This window comes from Neoarius graeffei, chromosome 7, assembly GCF_027579695.1.
Source record: "Neoarius graeffei isolate fNeoGra1 chromosome 7, fNeoGra1.pri, whole genome shotgun sequence".
Classification (NCBI taxonomy): domain Eukaryota; kingdom Metazoa; phylum Chordata; class Actinopteri; order Siluriformes; family Ariidae; genus Neoarius; species Neoarius graeffei.
This window is the reverse complement of record NC_083575.1, coordinates 79,191,450-79,211,641: the sequence shown is the minus strand read 5'-3', so window position 1 is coordinate 79,211,641 and position 20,192 is coordinate 79,191,450. Positions and strand designations below refer to the sequence as shown.

General features: G+C 42.2%; 1 protein-coding gene across 1 annotated transcript in view; it reads right to left on the bottom strand.

Moving 5' to 3' along the window:
- Positions 1 to 20,192, bottom strand: part of tbck (TBC1 domain containing kinase) — a 297,287-nt gene that overhangs the window by 126,725 nt on the left and 150,370 nt on the right. Inside the window, exons 21-22 of the mRNA XM_060926464.1 lie at positions 17,739 to 17,775; positions 13,399 to 13,560 (exon numbers count right to left, since the gene is read on the bottom strand). Coding sequence (XP_060782447.1) covers positions 13,399 to 13,560; positions 17,739 to 17,775 — 199 coding nt within the window. The remainder of the gene's footprint in view (positions 1 to 13,398; positions 13,561 to 17,738; positions 17,776 to 20,192) is intronic.

Genomic DNA, 20,192 nt, shown 5'->3' with positions numbered 1-20,192 from the left:
TGTTTGACATGACAAAGAACCTCTGCGGCTCGAAAATCAGCACATCACATGCGCGCTCTCGTGCGTTTCACACGTGCCCTCCGTGCATTTCTTGCGTTTTTTGCATGTAGACCGGCCATAGGAGCGCGTACTGTACGGTCGGTTGTGACCGAGGCTTTACATGAAACTACCGTTGTGTTAGTTGTGTCATCATTGTGCTATCTTTCTTTCTTACGGTGTGAGTAATTTTTCAACCACAAAGCGTTAAAGTATACTTTAGGACTTATTTTTGTACTTCATAATTGTTTTGGGCATACTTTGCATGGAAGGAAAATTGACGTGGTGATCTTTGTTTACATGAAAGTAGCATTGTGCTAGCTAGTATGGGGTAGAGCTTTCCTTAATGTCATGCAAATGAGCACCATTATGTGCCCGCCCTACACCCAGAGTAGCTGAGATGGAAAACTGAGGGCGATTTTCTCCCTTTCCTGTTTTAAGAAGTATACACTTTCAAAAGGCCACACATTCTTCAAATATTGTCAGATCTCCACATGGAAGGCATCATTGGAAAGCTTAGAAACTGTACTTTCTGAATCTGTCAATAACTCAAAATGCCCCCGGGCAGACACGTGTCCCTGGATTCTGTTTTCTGACATCACTTCATTTCATATAACATTAAAATTTGCAAGGTAGCGGTATTGTGTAGCTGGCGAAGTGCCATTGTGCTCGCTCTTGTTTTTATTTTCATGCACTTTGTAAAATACAGCAAACTAATGTTAGCCGGAATGTTGCTAGCGAATGTTAGTTTGTAGTTACCTCAATACAATATAGTTAGCCTGCATAGTTACTCACGGGGCTAAAGACGTTTGTTTGATAGCGTTTAACTTTATTTCGGTATCATATGTCCGCTTAGCAATTTACAGGGGATTTTTCCCATTACGCACGTTATGTTCAAAATCTTTGGGGGTATGCCATGGCTAACTTACATTGATCCGATCCGAACGGAAAAAAATTTCTCGGTTCGAAGCTTATTAGCAGGAACTGCTACCGATATCGGCAGAGCACTCTAATATTTCAGCGACTCACTTGTGAACTTTCTATTGACGGTTAATTTGCGTCAATATCCAGAAACGTGTTCGTCATTAAAGCATGTTGGTTGTGAAAATTAAGTTTTTGCTTTTACTATAGTGGCTATCAACATTGCAATATGTATGTGGTGTGAGCTGAATGTACATGTAGCCAACATGGCATGGTTATGCTGTTACTCATTTAATTTTTTTAAATTAGGCACATGAGACCAGCCAGAGCTGCTATAACGAATTTGTTTTGTTATTTATGACAGGTATGTTGCCTTGCTGTTTATTCTACTGTAATACTATTTGGTTTTTGTGCATTTTTTCCATTTCATGTCACCATTTCATGTCACCAATCATTCCTGAAGTGTTAAGCCGGTGGTAATTCATGTACTGAATGTCGCACAAGATGTGACAGTTTTCTACTGAAATGTAATATACCGTAAGAATGCATTATTATATGAATACAGTTTGTACAGTAGTGAGTCTGCCTGAAGCTCTCTGAAGAGAAGCACGAGACCAGCCAGAGCTGCCATAACGGATTTTTGTTCTTATTCATGACAGAATAAACCGCAGTCAATCGGCCGTCGTTGTCGGAGTCATCAGTTAATATTTCATAAAGGCCCTGTTTACATTATTTCGAATCAGCGGATCATCAGATAAACATTTTTAAAACAATTCGCGTACACACACAAAATTTCTGTACCCGCAAAAAAACCGTTCCCCGTGCACACAGCAACGTCAATACACGGATACGCTAATCACATGACTAATTAGACAGCACATCACATGATCCCAGTGCATATCGGGCATGCGCAAGTCACTCACCACTTGCAAGTGGAAGGATGTCGTTGTAAAAAATGAAGTATGCCAGTCTGTTATCGGCGGTACTGGTACTACAATGACGCCTTTTTTACACTGTGTATGGCCTTCGTGTTTATGCTAGAAGGATCTAACAGTGTTCGGTACACTCTTCACCTCGCAGAACGGCCGTTTTTTGCGATTACAACAAGACTATTTAGTGCTACGGTAACCAACACACTTCCTGTATTGCTCATTCACTTAATGACTTCCTCAACACACTTCCTGTATTGCTCATTCACATGACCAATGTGGCATGACCAACGCCAGCGAACCAGGAAGGTGGATGTCACAGTGACGTTGTCCAATGACAACGTCAGCTAGAGCTCAGCACTGCGTATCCTCGTTCCTCAATGTTTACACAGCACCGGATCAGATAAGTACTGGGTTGAATACGTGGGCCCTGGCGGATTCAAACTGTTCCGCCTGTGGAGTCGTTTTCCGGCGTTTTAATGTGCACGGACAGTGCATCTGCAACGAAAACGATACGGATACGGTCTAATGTAAACACCACCAAAGACACAACGCAGAGTCAGACCGGTCACACATTCTCTTGCACAAAATTAGTATAAAAATTAATGCAGCTAAAAATATCTTATGCCAAATTATTATGGCATGTTACAAAAAAAAAGAAAAAATCCGAGTCCTCGTCTCCAATTTACGAGTCCGAATGCAGTTAATGCAAGAGTTCAAGTCCAAGTCCGAGTCATCAGTGCTCAAGTCTAAGTCAAGTCACGAGTGCTTAAAATTAGGGCACGAGTCGAACTCGAGTCGGAGTCCTAAACTCGAGTACTACAAGCCTGACTACAATAGTACAAAAGACCTCTTAAAGTCATGATTAATATTTTTTATTAATATTTTTATTATTATTATTAAATAGTTTTATTTACATATTCACACAAATTGAGTAGATAGTGTTTTCCAAAGCGACCAAAGAACTGCAGCTGAACCCAGTCCAAAAACAGAGCTGTTAAAGAATCCCTAAAGTGAACCAACAGGAATCACCAGTGCTGTGTGGATAAACAGATAAACCTCTTTCATGCTGAAGGACAGATGATGGATGGATATCCCTTTTACTCACACTAGGATGGATTGCCTCCCAAGATTCTCCCTCGTCCCCACTCCCTCGCTGGTCTGTACTCACACTGTGCTTTATGTTCCAGTCCCAAGTGCACTTACATCATCACGATGCAGCTTTACTCATGATTTTTTTTCAATCATGGCGCCCCCCATGGTGAACGTGCTTGCAACGCGGGTGGGTGGTCTCGTGTTTGCCAATGAATCAAAAAAAATCATAAGAATTTCATTACCCAATAATAAACCGCTGTGTCTGTTATTGTATACATGACAAATAAACATTTTGAATCTTGAATCTCATTGACTCCAATTTGCGTTCGTCAAAAAGATGAGAACCAGACCCGTTATTAACCCAAATATTCTCCAATAAATAAAAAACATGCATGCCGTAGCGTTTAGGTTCTGTGCACTTAGCAATCACATTGTGAACGAGCCAACTGAACCACGCCTGAGTGCTCCTCTTCCAAGCGGTCCAAGTGTACCAGACCCGAGTATGGTGGGCAATGATAACACGAGTCACACGAAGCGCAGTTTGGGGGTCAAGCGCGCTCGGGTGCGGTACAGATCACCTAGTACACCTTCACACACCTTAAACACATGGGTACTAAAGTGGATGATCTATTTGGCAATTTTGTTGTGAAACAACCAAAACAATTCGAGAAAACTATCCATCTGTAAGCTGACACTGAACTAATAAAAATGAAATAAATTTAACAAGGTGAACGTTTAATCTGGAATATTACTTCAACAAGGTGGCATGGTGGTGTAGTGGTTAGTGCTGTCGCCTCACAGCAAGAAGGTCCTGGGTTCGAGCCCTGGGGCCGGCGAGGGCCTTTCTGTGCAGAGTTTGCATGTTCTCCCCGTGTCTGCGTGGGTTTCCTCCGGGTGCTCCGGTTTCCCCCACAGTCCAAAGACATGCAGGTTAGGTTAACTGGTGACTCTAAATTGACCGTAGGTGTGAATGTGAGTGTGAATGGTTGTCTGTGTCTATGTGTCAGCCCTGTGATGACCTGGCGACTTGTCCAGGGTGTACCTCGCCTTTCGCCCATAGTCAGCTGGGATAGGCTCCAGCTTGCCTGCGACCCTGTAGAAGGATAAAGCGGCTAGAGATAATGAGATGAGATTACTTCAACAAACGATAGCCACGTTTTTAGTTAAACCTGGCATTGAAACTCTCCATCTACAGTGGTTGCGTACAGTGGTGCCAAAAGTTTGTGGACACCTGACCATCAGATCCATATGTATTTCTTCCCCAAATTGTTCCTTTAAAGTTGTACACAGTTGTACAGAATGTATTTGTATGCTGTAGCATTGCGGTTAATGATGAAGATATGGAGTAATTAAGCCCTAACGAGCAGTTTCCACACAAATCGCTTCTTCTCCCTCATTATACAGTTTCCCTTCACTGGTACCAAGAGGCCTAAAAATGTTCCAGCATTAGCCCTTTTCCACTAACATGTTGCCGGTACCCAATCTAAAACCTGTTTCATGCATTTTGACCGACCAAAAAGCTGGCGCCAGCATGGTGCCACAGAATTGCTGGTCCCAACCCTGAAAGCACCGATGTCAGTGGCTATTGAAAGCGGCTACCAAATTCATTATCATCTGTTATTGCTGCCATTTTGATACCATGCAAGCAAAAGCAGCAGCATGGAGAGTCTTCCAGAAAACAGTGCAAAATCGAACCAGGAGTGGTCTGTGGAAGAGATGAACGCTTTGTTGGCACTCTGGGACTCTACAGAAATACAAGAAAAATGGGCAGGAACTGTAAGGTGTATGAAGAAATGAGACAGTCAGTCAATGACAGCATAGCTCACTCCTGTCCCATCCAGAAGGAATGATCTAAAGTGGACCACCTTGCGCAATAAATGTTGCAAGCTATATACATTATATATTACTAGCTATATATAGAAGTGATATCCACCCTCGGAATACCAACCTATTGGCCAGAAAGAATCCAAAACGGCGAGGAATTGACTGAGAGAAAGCGATTTTTGTTGAACTGCTCATTAAGGCTTAATTAGTCCATAACTTCATTAATAATAATTGCAATTAAGCAAATCTGGGTAGAAGTTATACGGTATGCAGCCAAGGTACCTCTACCTTCATGCCAGAAAGAATCAAAATCAGTGAAGAATTGAGGGAGAAGAAGCGATTTGTGTGGAAACTGCTTGTTAGGGCTTAATTACTCCATATCTTCATCATTAATTGCAATTATGCAAATTTGGGTAGGAGGTACAGTATATGCACCCCAGGCAGATCTACCTTCCTGCCAAAAAGAATAAAAAATCGGTGAAAAATTGAGACAGAAGAAGCGATTTCCGTGAAATGTGGACGATGCCGAACGGACGACGGACAACACATGATGGCATAAACTCATCACCTGTTGGCCGGATGAGATAATAATAATAATAATAATAATGAGATGATACTTGAGACAGCTGGCGTCCATTAAACAACAGAACATTTTCAACAGCCAGTAGGCTTTCATCCTCTTGAAAATAGCTTAATCATACAACCTCTGTTGCGAAGTTCAATCACAGCCAACCTGGTCATATTTTATTGTGTTTTTATTGTCAAAAACTAAAAAAAAAGTATTTATATTTATACACGGTGTGGGCAAAAGTTTACAGACGCCTGTCCATCACACCGATATGTAGTTCTTCCGCAAAATGTTGCCACAAAGTTGTATACAATTATACAGAATGTCTTTGCATGCTGTAACATTAAAGTTTCTCTTCACTGGAACTAACAGGTCTAAACATGTTCCAACTTGACGATGCTTCTGTGCACAAAGCAAGCTCCATGAAGGCCTGGTTTACCAAGTTTGAAGTGAAAGAACTTGAGTGTCTTGCACAAAAACATAGAATATTGACCTCAACACCTTTGCGATGAACTGGAACGCTGACTGCATCCCAGGTCTCCCCACCTAACATTAGTGCCTGTCCTCACTAATGCTCTTGTGGCTGAATGAGCACAAATCCCCACAGCCACGCCCCAAAATCTAGTGGAAAGCCTTCTCAGAAGAATGGAGGTGGAATGGGATGTTCAAAAAGCACATATGGATGGGTGTGTTGTCAGTATGCCCACAAACATTTGGCCTGATAGTGTATTTAATTCATTTCATTTAGTTTATAATTAATTTTAAGGAACACACTACAAAACAAATCATAACTAAATAGAGACTGTGACTAAAGTCAGAGCAATTTGTGCTGGCTGACCTTTGTCAATTGAAGGTCAAGAATAAGTTGCACCCTGCCGCCCTGAACAAAATAAAATAAGAGTGCTCTGAGAGCACAATATCCCCTTCTGGCAACTATATCTATGCTGTAAGTGCTTAATACACCCTCATGAAATTGTCAAAGTACAAGTTTGGTAATCAAGGGCCATAACTCTGGCGAAATGCAACTGAATTGAATGAAATTGCAATAATGCGCATCACCGACATACTGTATAACGAAGAATCCTGTCAAATTTCGTGAAATTCCTCCAAAAATTATGAGAGGAGTTGATTTCAGAAGGTGAGTACCCTTCCCGGGACAGACGGACGGACATTGCCACGACATAATCCCCGTTCAGGCCTTTCAGCCAGCGGAGGATAAAAACTGATTGAAAAAAAAATCATGAAAACTGACAGTTATAAGTGATTGAAAAAAAAATATCCTGTTTTTCATGGATCGTTCCAGATCAGTGATCCGGATCAGCACCAAAAGTCATAGCAACCTAATTCAGTCCAGGGGTATTCTTCATGTGAAATTTGGTGATGACTGGTTGAAAATTGAGGGAGAAATAGCGCCCTAAAACCACATTAGGATAATAATAATAATAATAATAATAATAATAAATAGAAAGGGGCGGCACGGTGGTGTAGTGGTTAGCGCTGTCGCCTCACAGCAAGAAGGTCAGGGTTCGAGCCCCGTGGCCGGCGAGGGCCTTTCTGTGCGGAGTTTGCATGTTCTCCCCGTGTCTGCGTGGGTTTCCTCCGGGTGCTCCGGTTTCCCCCACAGTCCAAAGACATGCAGGTTAGGTTAACTGGTGACTCTAAATTGACCGTAGGTGTGAATGTGAGTGTGAATGGTTGTCTGTGTCTATGTGTCAGCCCTGTGATGACCTGGCGACTTGTCCAGGGTGTACCCCGCCTTTCTCCTGTAGTCAGCTGGGATAGGCTCCAGCTTGCCTGCGACCCTGTAGAACAGGATAAAGCGGCTAGAGATAATGAGAATGAATGAATAAATAGAAAGATCCTGAGTGACAGTAACAGTTTGTGCTACCACGGCTAGCGCAAATTAATTACAAGGAAACCGCTGAAATTTTCTTATTTACCCAACACACTGAAATATACACCCTTTTATGATTTGCCTTTTAAGGAAAGAGCGATAGGCAGAGCTCATTTCAGGGCCTGAAAAATATAAACAGAAGATGGAAATGTATAAAAGTGAGAGCTCTACTGCCTGGAAATATTACTAATTAGAATGTTTCTAAGATATCTTTGAAATTATAATATTACTGCAGGTCAATTATTTTTTTTTTGAATGACAAACCGCACCTTTAAAATTAACCTAAGGACAACTCTATGATTTACTGTCCAATGTGAAAGAAAATCCTGTATTCAGTCGATCTGAAATGTCACAATCAGTGGCTGCTTTCAATAATCATTAAGCAAGTAAAGAACAAAGCACTTGGAGGTAGCTATTGAACAATTATTCGCTGAAGGTGAGGTGAATAATAACTGATATCTTGCGAGTTGTGGTTCGATGTTAAGACTGGTGTGAGACAAGGGTCAACAGTATCACCTCTTCTGTTCATCATATTGATGGATCAAGTGATTCAAGCTGTCAACAAGAGCAAAGGACAAAGGGATCATGAAACGAAAGACAAATTTGCTTACACTGATGTAGCACTTATCGAGTCTGACCCACTGACTTTGACCAACTCTGTCCTAGTGTGGAACAAGGTGCTAAAGGAACATGGATTAAAATTAAACTGAGGAAAGACAGAGGTGATGGCAATCACAAGGCACCCCAAGGAGATGAAAGTGGAAGTTGATGAAGTCATCTGGAAACCTATGACTAAAAGGCCTGTAGGACGGCCAAGAAAGCGATGGATCCAAAACATCACTGAGTCGCTCACAGCAAGATTGACAGATCTTTGGACTCTGTAATGGAAGCCAAATTATTTAAAGATTGGGATAAATGGAAAAAGATTATCTGCTGACAGGTGTTAGGCCTATCAGGAGTTTGGTGAGAGGTGAGAATAACCGATATCGGTGAATAATAATAATAATAATAATAATCGAGAAGTTGTCAAGGCTGACCTGAATGTTTCTCGTTGATGATCTGAGATGATTTGGCAGGAATGCACAACTATGTCAAAAATAATGCCAAGAAATCAATAAAAGCCTTCTAAAATCAATTTCCAAAGTCACAGGAACATATCTGGATTTGTTATTTAATTTAATTTATTTAAATGTTGTGTAATATCCATGAAACTTCCTTATATCATAGTGCAGCTGAATACTTGAATCTGATTGGTCGGAAGGTGCACATTATTTCCATACAATAGTACGGCCTTGACAGTGTATCCGGCTGTAACATGAACTTTATATCAAGGTGCTCGTTCTAATATTTAATCATTTTTTGCCAAAGGGTAAGTGAATATCAGTGAATAATATCCAAGACGAAGTCGAGGTTATTGTTCACCGATATTCACTGAGCCTGAGGTGGATAATTCTCATCTTATTATCTCTAGCCACTTTATCCTATTCTACAGGGTCGCAGGCAAGCTGGAGCCTATCCCAGCTGACTACGGGCGAAAGGCGGGGTACACCCTGGACAAGTCGTCAGGTCATCACAGGGCTGACGCATAGACACAGACAACCATTCACACTCACATTCACACCTACGCTCAATTTAGAGTCACCAGTTAACCTAACCTGCATGTCTTTGGACTGTGGGGGAAACCGGAGCACCCGGAGGAAACCCACGCGGACATGGGGAGAACATGCAAACTCTGCACAGAAAGGCCCTCGCCGGCCACGGGGCTCGAACCCGGACCTTCTTGCTGTGAGGCGACAGCGCTAATCACTACGCCGAGGTGGATAATTGTTTTAGTATAAATACACAGGTGATTATTTCAAAAAATAAAAATATCATATTAAAAAAAAAAATAATAATAATTGTTTCAAACTTCAAAAGCAGCACGCAAATGTAATAATGGTGCGGCACAGACTTGTGTCACTTATCTACACCAACTCACATAAAATACTTTGTTTTGAAATCGATAAAATAAATCACAATTCCACCTTACCTTTGAGCAGTATTAGACCAAACTTTGTAGCATCTTTAGAGCTTTTAGGAACAGCATTTTCTTTCATCATGTGTAATTCTTTCTCACTTACAGTGACAAAGCGATTAGCCGCTGTTTTGCCGGGTCACTCGAGGTGATAAATCGAGAAATAGTCCGAATTTCTCAACCAATCAGCATGCGCAATTTTCTATAATCACCTCCGTATGTATACTAATTATTTTTGCCCCACAGTGCAGTTGGATTCTCAAAACTGATTGGTCAGAACACGCGCATTATTTATTAACTGCATGACTTGGATAGTAGTTCCAGCTGTAACATAAACGATGGGTTAATATTAATGCTTTTGTTATTGTAATACGTTATTAATCACACTTCCACAATAAATCACAATTCCACCTTACCTTTGAACAGTTTTAGGCCAAACTTTGTAGCATCTTTAGTGCTTTTAGGAACAGCATTTTCTTTAATCATTTGTAATTCTTCCTCACTTATGGTGACGAAGTGATTGGCTGCCATTTTGCCGAGTCGCTCGAGGTGATTATCAAGAAATTGTATAAATACGCAGGTGATTATAGAAAATCGCAGGTGCTGATTGGTCGAGAAATTCGGACTATTTCTTGATAATCACCTTGAGTGATTCGGCAAAATGGCAGCCGATTGCTTTGTCACCAGGAAGAATTACACATCTTCACTTCAGCTCCGCATGCTCCCGAAGGGAGCGTGGCACCTCTGCATATGGCTCTCCAAGCAGGTCTGTTCCTGGCAGCCTCCCAGGCAGTGGCAATGTTGAGGCCAGCAGCCTGCAGGTCGTCGCTCAGCTGATCGGACTATGTGTGTCTGGGTCGGCCTTTGGGACAGGACCAGGTGGTGAGGGTCGGTTCCCTCAGTAGGGCGGCTGGTTCCAGGGGTGGCTCCGCCCTGGCGATGTGGCTGAAAAGGCGGAGACAGCTGAGTGGATCTTGTTGGATAGTGGAGGCTGGTTGGTGATCTCACACAGGGTGGCATTGGAAATGTGGTCATACCACCTGATCCCCAAGATCCTTCGTTGGTGCTTGGTGTCGAAGGCATCCAGGCAGTGTTCCTGGGCAGCTGTTAGAGTCCAGGTCTCGGCTCCATACATGAGGATGGACAGCACGAGGCTGTTATACAGCCTGATATTAGTTTGGACCGAGAGTTTCCTGTTGGACCATATGGTGTCAAGGCTTGCCATCACAGAGGCGGCACGACTGATGCGGAGCTGGATGTCAGAATCGCTCTTGCAGTCAGACGTTATTGTGCCTCCGAGATAGCAAAACCCGTCAACAGCTTCCACGGGGTGAGAGTTAATCACCAGTCCTGCTTGGGGTGTCTCGTAGTCGCTGAGGCACTGAACCTTGGTTTTTTCCTAGCTGATCATCAGGCCGAGCAGTTGGGCTTCCGTATCCATGGCCTGCAGGGCAAGTTGGAGGGCTTCCATGACTTTGGCCAGGATTGCCACATCGTCTGTGTAATCCAGGTCTGTGATGGTAACATCACCAAAGCTAGCACCGCAGGCACACTGAGCCACAGTTCTCCCCGTGACATAGTCGATGGCTGTATTAAAGACTGTCGGGGCCAAGACACAGCCCTGGCAGACGCCGCTGTTGATGTTGAAATTGTCTGACAGCAGCCTGTTTACTCTCACACAGGAGGAGGTGTCGGAGGTTTAGCAGCTTGACCGGGACTCCAAGGATCTTGAGGATCTTCCAAAGGGCTGGTTTGTCCACGAAATCAAAGGCTTGTTTCAGGTCCACGTAGGCTGCATAGAGAGGTTTCCTGAACTCCTTTCTTTTTTCAGCCAGCAGTCGGAGGGTCAGGATTCTGTCCACTGTGGAGCGACCTGGTGTGAAGCCGCTCTGCTCCTTTCTCTGCTTGCGAATAAGAAGTGGGTGCAGTCTCACGAGGATGATGTTGGCAAACACCTTCCCTGGGACGCTCAGCAGGGTGATCCCTCTGTAGTTGCTGCAGAGGTCTTTGGGCCCCTTCTTCCAGAAGGGAAGGATGACACCTTGCAGCCAGTCCGCTGGGATGGTCTCGTTACTCCAGATGGTGGTAAACAGTTGTTGGAGCTGACCTGCTACTGCGGGTCCACCATGCAGCAGCAACTCTGGGGTGATTCCGTTGGCCCCTGCGGCCTGGCCAGGTTTGAGTTTCTGTATGGCCTTGACCACTTCAGCTAGAGTGGGGGGACCAGTAGGGACAGAATCATCCTCCCTGGCCGAGGCAGCTAGTTCTTGCAGCTGGGGAGAGGGGGGTGGGTGCTGGACGGTTGAACAAGCTCTGAAAATGCTCCCTCCACTGCGCCATCTGTTTATCTGGAGTGTCTGGGATGGTTCCATCCATGGCTTTCACGCAGGCGGTAGGTGGTGATGTCTTCCTGGAGAGGGTCCTTAGGGTCCTGTCGAGGGACCCTTGGTTGCCTCTACGGGCAGCCGCCTCTGCTTCTTCTGCTAGGTTGTCAAGCCAGTTCAGCTTGTCCTTGCGGAGCAGCTTGTTGCATTTGGCGTTAAGATGTCTGCACTCCCTGTGGTTTCCTGCCAGTCTGGCTGTTCTTCTTGCCTCCACAACACAGAGTTTCCTCTAACAGGAAGTCCTTCCTCTTCTTTGTTCTCTTGTGCCCAAGCACCCTGGCTGCAGCAGTGATGATGCTTTACTTTAGGTCATTCCAGAGCTTCTCTGGATTGTCCTCATCTGGGTCTGTAGGCAGGGTGATGAAGCAGTTGTGAAGGTCCAGCTGGAAGTGGGCTGCAACTTCAGGAGACCACAGTTTGGAGATTTTGACCTTGCACTGTGCTTTGGTGGAGTGGTTCCTTTTCAGTCGAAGACAGACTGTCATGGCGAGCAGCCTGTGGTCGGAGTTTCCCAGCTCGGCACTGCGGTAGACATGGCAGTCTGTTGAGGTGTGCCAACATCGGCTGGTAAGGATGTGGTCCAGTTCTTTCCTTGTGTGGCCGTCGTTGCTGATCCAGGTCATGGTGGCTGATCCAGCATGATGAAAGAAAATCCTGTTTCTAAAAGCACTAAAGACGCTACGAAGTTTGGTCTAAAACTATTCTAAGGTAAGGTGGAACTGTGATTTATTTTCTTCACTTCGCCTTCGGGAAATAATTGTTAAATAGTCCGAAATCATCTGTGTATTTAGGCTAAAGAAAAATAATCAGTGTAAGGAAGGATGGGGTGATGAATCATGATGTAAAGAGGTGTAGAAGGGTATTATTTCCAATAAGATGATGTGATGGAGTGTTTTACTCCTCCTTATTACTTAGTCGTTCTCTTATCAGCCTCATTTTTCTTTTTCAAAGAGAAAGACAACACACCTGGCTGGTCATGCTCATGGAAAAAAAAAAAGACTGTAAAATGCACTGTACACCATTCTATCCTGAAGACTTTTACTGTGTGGAAAAATGTAAAGTTTCAGCTTTATCACTGCTATAAAGCACTAACGCTGGAGACTCCTTCCAAAAAAAAAAAAAAGCACACTAATCACCACCACACGGTCCCAGCTCACAGGTCGACCAGTTACTTTCCCTCCCAATGAGTTACTTTTCCATTATAAAGAAACAGCACCTTACAAACAAGCCCCCTACTCTGTTATTAATAATAACCATCACAAACAAATATCAGTAACGAATCTGGACGCTCCAGTGGATGAGCTATAGCAATCTCGTCATCTGTTTGTGCTGTATTTGCATTTCTGTTTCAGGGCACAAATCTACTGCACGTCAAATACAATTTAATTCCATGCACTCTCTGGCTCTGAATATACATTATGCTCCGAGCAGAGCACATTGCCATATTATGCACACACTCCACAGCTGATATAGCCAAATGGAACTCGTTTGCTGCACTGCCTCAGCTCTCCAATACTTCAAGCAGAGTTCACATGCCTAGGTGGACAAATTTCATGCAACTCATACTGCAGGCTGTCCATCACCTTCTGGCAAGGGTTTTGAAAAATGCACAACTCACTGGCGCACAGCCATGACAGCAACCACAGGGACTGAAATGGATTCGATAGCTGGTGAATATTTTAATGCATGAGCTTGTGTGAAATGCGCAACAATGGTGCAGGGGAGTATTTTACCAGGCAGGTCAGAGAAGAGCAGGATGCACTCGTTGAAGCCGTTGGCCAGGAGCCGGTCACGCAGCTGCTGCAGGATCGCCACTCCGATACAGAAAGGGAACGATGAGTTGCCCAACAGCAGCGTGTCCCACAGGTGGAAGATCTTATGCAGGGGAAAGACGTCTAGAAAGAAATCGCACACAGGACAAATCGGATGTTTAGCGTAAATGGAAGTACGGAGCATATTTTCAATGATGAAAATTATATTCTATTCTACTCTATTACAAACAAGTCGAACTTGACACCAATGGTGTTGATGGTGATGATGCCTCCATTGCTAATAAGCCTAGTCATTCTTATTTACTAATTTGTACATCTGTAATTAGCATCACGGTGGTGCAGTGGTTAGCGCTGTTGCCTCACAGCAAGAAGGTTCCAGGTTCAAACCTCACAACCGATGGGGGCCTTTCTGTGTGGAGTTTACATGTTCTCCCCCTGTGTCTGTGTGGGTTTCCTCCAGGTGCTCCGGTTTCCCTGACAGTCCAAAGACTAACTGGCTACTTTAAATTGTCCATTGATCAAGCTTGGAGAAGGATGGGTTCCACCAAGTTTAAATGCCCTAGACACACCAATGATGGACTATTAATGTCATCAGTGGTGCCCTTGGTGGCTATAAAAAAGAAGAAGAAGAAGAAGAAGGAGAAAAAGACATCTGTCTTCTCTTAAAAGTAAACTTCAAACAGGAAGGAAGCTTCCTGATTAAAGAAAAACAACTGGAGACATTTGAGCTTACTGTGGCACATCTTGTGGGGGGTTCCCAGTATGCAGTGGTTAGTACAGACAAAAAGTGGTCCAAGGAAGGACAACCGGTGAACCGGCGACAGGGTCATGGGTGTCGAAGGCTCACTGATTCGCATGGGGCACGAAGGGTAATCCATATGGTCCAATCCAAGAGAAGAGCTACTGTAGCATAAACTGCTGAAAAAGTTAATGCTGACACTTTTCTGTTTTGGTCGGTCCTAACCACTGCATACCAGGAACACCCCATAAGATGTGCTGTTTTGGAGATGCTCAGACCCAGTCATCTAGCCATCAGAATTTGGCCCTGATCAAAGTCGCTCACATCCTTATGCTTGCCCATTTTTCCTGCTTCCAACACGACTTCAAGAATGGACTGTTGTCTTGCTACCTAATATATCCCCAGGGTTCTCCACGAGGGGTTTTAGAGGTGCGAGCCACCCCCCTTTCTGTGATTCCCGCCCCCGTTTCATTTCTGCCGCCCCTTTACAAAAGGAAGAGACGTCCCTTTGTTTTCTTTGTGACAGATAGCCTTTCTCTGTTGGAGTACCGACAACGCGACAACACCCGAGTGTGAAACTCATCTACCAGCAATTAGTTTAGTCAGTCTGACGATTATAGTCTAAGAAAAGCGTTTCACACTTCGGCGTTTTTGACACATTGTTCTTGCGCCGGGAGATAACACGCTGTGGCAGCGGGGGCGTGGTCAAGCATTGGTCTGTGACAGGAGGCCGGAGTCAGGGAAGGTAAGTGGCAGAATCACTACACTTGTCGTTAATTAATGTGTTTGTGTGTCTTCCCCAGTGACCGCACCCTATTTAAGGAGAGAGAGCGAGAGCAGAGGGAGCTCTCTCCCGAACCAGACGGCTGATGTGTGTGCGTGTGTGAGAGTATATATGAACGCTGAAAAGCTGAATAAAAGAGAGTTTTGTGAACTCAGTTCTGGTCTGCCGTCCTTCTGCCATCCGGATTTCAGCACCACTGTGACAGTTCATGTAGGTGGGTGGAGCACAGAAGGACGGCAGGCCAGAACTGAGTTCACAAAACTCTTTTATTCAGCTTTTCAGCGTTCATATATACTCTCACACACGCTCAGACACACGCACACACATCAGCCGTCTGGTTTGGGAGAGAGCTCCCTCTGCTCTCGCTCTCTCTCCTTAAATAGGGCGCGGTCACTGGGAAGACACACAAACACATTAATTAACGACAAGTGTAGTGATTCTGCCACTTACCTTCCCTGACTCCGCCCTCCTGTCACAGGCCGATGCTTGACCACGCCCCCGCTGCCACACACGCCTTTATAATAACGTGTGAATCGACACCAAGTTCGAGATAACTGATTGTTATTGTCGGCAAAGAAATAAAGGATAAAAACAAAAAGTTCAAAGTTCGTGCGGCAAATATAGCCATGGAGCAGTGTAAATATAGTTAAAACAATATCTTTTCAATGTACTTTACTCTCTAAAAAAAAAAATATTTTTTCCAGTGATGCCTGCAATTACATTTCCATTTCAAACAATGTCAGCTTTTGTGGAGCAGTGTGAATATAGTTCATACAAAAACTTTTCTGTACTTTTTTTGTAGTTTGCTAAATAAAAAAATATTTTTTCCAGTTCCATTTCAAACAATGTGTCTGAATATGATGTGTAAGTGTGTAATGTTTGATGTATGATGTGTTTTGTACCAGTCCAATTGATTCCTCTATTCTAAATGATTACTATTTGAGAGTAGTTTATGTAAATTTTATGCAAATTGCATATGTAAATTTGTTTCAAGGCCATCCGATTGACCCCCACCCCCCTATATTTTCAATCCGTGGAGAATCCTGATCCCACACCTCGACAGGTGTCACTTTAATGAGATTATTATGTTATACACTTCACCGGTCAGTGGCTTTAATGTTGTGGCTGATCGGTGTAAATACAGCAACACACTTGTGCCGCTCCGTGTCACCTCAGAAGTGGGAATTTGGAACGATAACATTTTCGATTTCCGTGGAAAACATGGATGCCTCCATGTTTGTTTTTTGTTTTAGCAACAAGCTACCAGCGAAGTGACGAGTGATGTATTGTCGATTTTCTTTCTCAAAACAGCAAACTGTTTAGTCAGTGTTAAAGAATTAACAAGCGATCATGTGTGTATTGTGATGGATCTAAAGCTAATACTGCTATATAGAGTAGAACTCGTTTAAAGGTTTATGGTTGATGCTGTGAGCAGCCATGTTGATTTGATGTCACTTGCTGAACTCAGGGGTTGAGGGGTTCCCAAGTTCTCGAGTTTAGGAGGCGTTTTCTTCGATTTTTCCCAGTCGGAAGTTGGAAATGATAAGTTACAATTGAACGCAACATAATTACGGAAAAAAACGGACTATGTTTTTTGATATTTCTTATTTGTCACCATGGCATCAACAGGATTATTACCCGATTATTTTCTCACAGTAAAGAATTTAAACTAGCAAAATAAACACATTGGATTCCAGCTGTGAGTTCTGGAATATACGGTTGCTGAGTGTGTTTGGCTTACGGAGCTGAGCTTGCATCAGTAAGGACAGCCTCAATGTTTTCCCAACTCACAAACTCCACATCAAAAGGTCACATGAGCAGCATTTCAGAGCCCCATTCCCAGTCTTAATCCTGTGCTTAATCTTCTCATTCCCCTCACGAAACCCAAGGGTGTCATTCCTCATTTGCATAGCGGCGGCGAGCAGAAGCCGCTCACAGAACCACAGCAAACAAGATTAAATGACATTTCTCTCACTGAATGAGACGTTGGGAAAATCAGCGTGTGGGCTGTAATAGATTTTTCACCACGTGATCATGGAGAAATTTACCATTTAACAATTATCCTGTGTAATTCAATACAAGTTTCAGCATAATGGAAACTACGCCTTCTGAAATAATGGGCCATTATGGACCATCAGTGATGATTGTTTCAGAAATTTATATTCTGATAAACACTTCACAGAAAAAGAGCGTCTTACAATTTGTATCACGCATCAAGAAAATGTGAACGGTGCGAACCTTGGTTATATCAAAGATATTAAATAACTTTTCTCATCAAATAACCGAGTCAAGGAAAGTCAAGACCCGAGGAGGCATAATTTACAGTTTCATAGAACAACATTATAATAACTTTTTAGTTAATGAAGAAAAAGTCTTTTATAGGTAGCTTTTACATCCTAAAAATCTAAAACATACATCAGAACTTCAAGAAATCAAACATGGACAACATGATGAAACGGATTTTACAAGAACATCTTGCATATTATTTCACGCAGCTCATAACTACCCAAGTGCCTTTGTTGTGCTTTTTAATCTATATAATGTGCCATATATATATATATATATATATATATATATATATATATATAAACAAACACTTTAGTCTTAACAAAAACTTTTATGATTGTTGTTAGGTATTAAAAATTTCATGAATATTTAATTTCATCTATTTGTGATATGAATAAGAAAGAATGGATTGATAGAGTCTCATTGTTCCAGCACCAACTAATGACTTTAATTGGTGTGTGTGTGTGTGTGTGTGTGTGTGGCTGTACTTACGAGTAAACATCGTCAGGAACCATGGAATCGCATAGAGCTGTAAAAAAAGAAAAGTGGGATTTGATTAAATGGCGAAATAATCTTCGTTTCTCATATAATGCTAAATTCTGTCAACATTAAAACACACAAAGACATGTAAGCTCTAGTGAATGTGATTTGCTCAAGTAAGACATGTCTCTGCATCAATGGGCATCATTTATCAAACAAAAATTTATTCGGAAATCATTTGCAGGAACATTTATCCCAAAATGTGGTACCCATGAAAATCTATATAGTTTCAATTTATTAAAAAACCAAAAAAAAAAAACCACACAAAGTGTCCCTACAAGAGCTCCTGAGTTTGTGTAACTTTATGTATCAGGAGACTCACTAATGTGACCCTTGAGTGATCGTACACTACCGTTCAAAAGTTTGGGGTCACCCAGACAATTTTGTGTTTTCCATGAAAAGTCACACTTTTATTTACCACCATAAGTTGTAAAATGAATAGAAAATATAGTCAAGACATTTTTCTGGCCATTTTGAGCATTTAATCGACCCCACAAATGTGATGCTCCAGAAACTCAATCTGCTCAAAGGAAGGTCAGTTTTATAGCTTCTCTAAAGAGCTCAACTGTTTTCAGCTGTGCTAACATGATTGTACAAGGGTTTTCTAATCATCCATTAGCCTTCTGAGGCAATGAGCAAACACATTGTACCATTAGAACACTGGAGTGAGAGTTGCTGGAAATGGGCCTCTATACACCTATGGAGATATTGCACCAAAACCCAGACATTTGCAGCTAGAATAGTCATTTACCACATTAGCAATGTATAGAGTGGATTTCTGATTAGTTTAAAGTGATCTTCATTGAAAAGAACAGTGCTTTTCTTTCAAAAATAAGGACATTTCAAAGTGACCCCAAACTTTTGAACGGTAGTGTACATAGAAGATATTACACGGTTGTTTTGCTCACTCAAGGATAAACTTCATATCTTCACGCCACTGTGTAATGTTCATTATATTACAATATATGGATCCATTCACCAAAAAAAAAAAGCAAGTTAATCAAATGAATTTTAATTTTGAACCGGTTCGCCATTTTGACAACGCGTATCAAGCCAGCAGGAAAACACTGGGAGTGATGTCATTGGAGTGAAATATTGGGAATTATTATACATACAGGACACTTTTTCCATGGAATAAAAACATTCCCTTCTAGCGGGTTTCGCTCATTTGGTTTGATAGCATGCAATATTGTTAGCATATCGCTTATTCTACGTGTATTACCTCACTCTACCCAATGGAGAATAAGCGCTGAATATGGTTTTCGCTATTGCATGGTTGTCAAGACAACATGATGTCATACATCGGAGACGTGAAACTTCTGCGCGAGCGAGCGACTAACAGTTTGTAAATAAACATGGCCGCCAGGTTTGCTTTGTTAAATGCAGAAGATTTTGAGTAAATTTTGAAAGAGGAGGACACGTTGAACACCTGAAAGGAATGTGTACATATAATAATAATAATACCTGGCTTTTTTCGTGGTATATCAGATATATTCCATTCAGCTACTCATCTTCGACTCATTCAATATCATGCTAGCTCAATGGAGTATATCTGATACACCACTCAATGCCAGCCAAAATTATTTAAATATGTCACTCAGACCTGCGAAGTATTTTGTATGAAAAAATACAAGTTTTTCAACATGAGAAGATAAACTTCATATGTTCAAGCCAAAATGTGATTTTCTTTTTATTATGTAGACACATTCACAAACAAAAAGTACCCAAATCTATCAAAACCACTCATAGATATCCTCATGAGTGACATATAGAGATTTATGTCATGGTTTTGGTTCTCCATGTCCCGGATTTAGCTCGTATGAAAAATACAAATGACATATTTCCCAGTAAAACATTCGTATTCATATAATATAACGAGCTATAAGACTAGCTATTCAACCAGAAGAAAAGTAACAGTGCCCTATAACAGGATGAAGAGTTAGCTGAAGTGCTGCACTGGCTGAGCTGCACTATTGGGAGATTTAGCACACACTGTTTACCCATCAGCTTTTTGAAACGTAAATCCACAGAGGCTGAAATGTTTGTCTATGTGATGGGAATTATTTGGTTTAATATTTAAGCCAATACAAGCACTTTCATTAGTTAGGTGTTTTCGCTAAGAACTCCATAAAGTACAATTTTCCAGTAAGGGGAAAAAAAAATCATATTTTTGAATTCCATTAAATTACAATTGAATAAGATCTTTAATTTATTTAAAAAAAAACTGCAAAGCTTGATTACACATTTAAATGAGAAGTTTTAGTGCTATGTGTTTAGCGTTATCTAGTCGAACCTTGTGCCTTAGATATTAGACTGACAGAGAACTACATATACAAACTCTTAAGAGTGTTCACTTGGGATTAAATAGTCAACTGCTCAACAACTAAGTATACACAACAACAACAA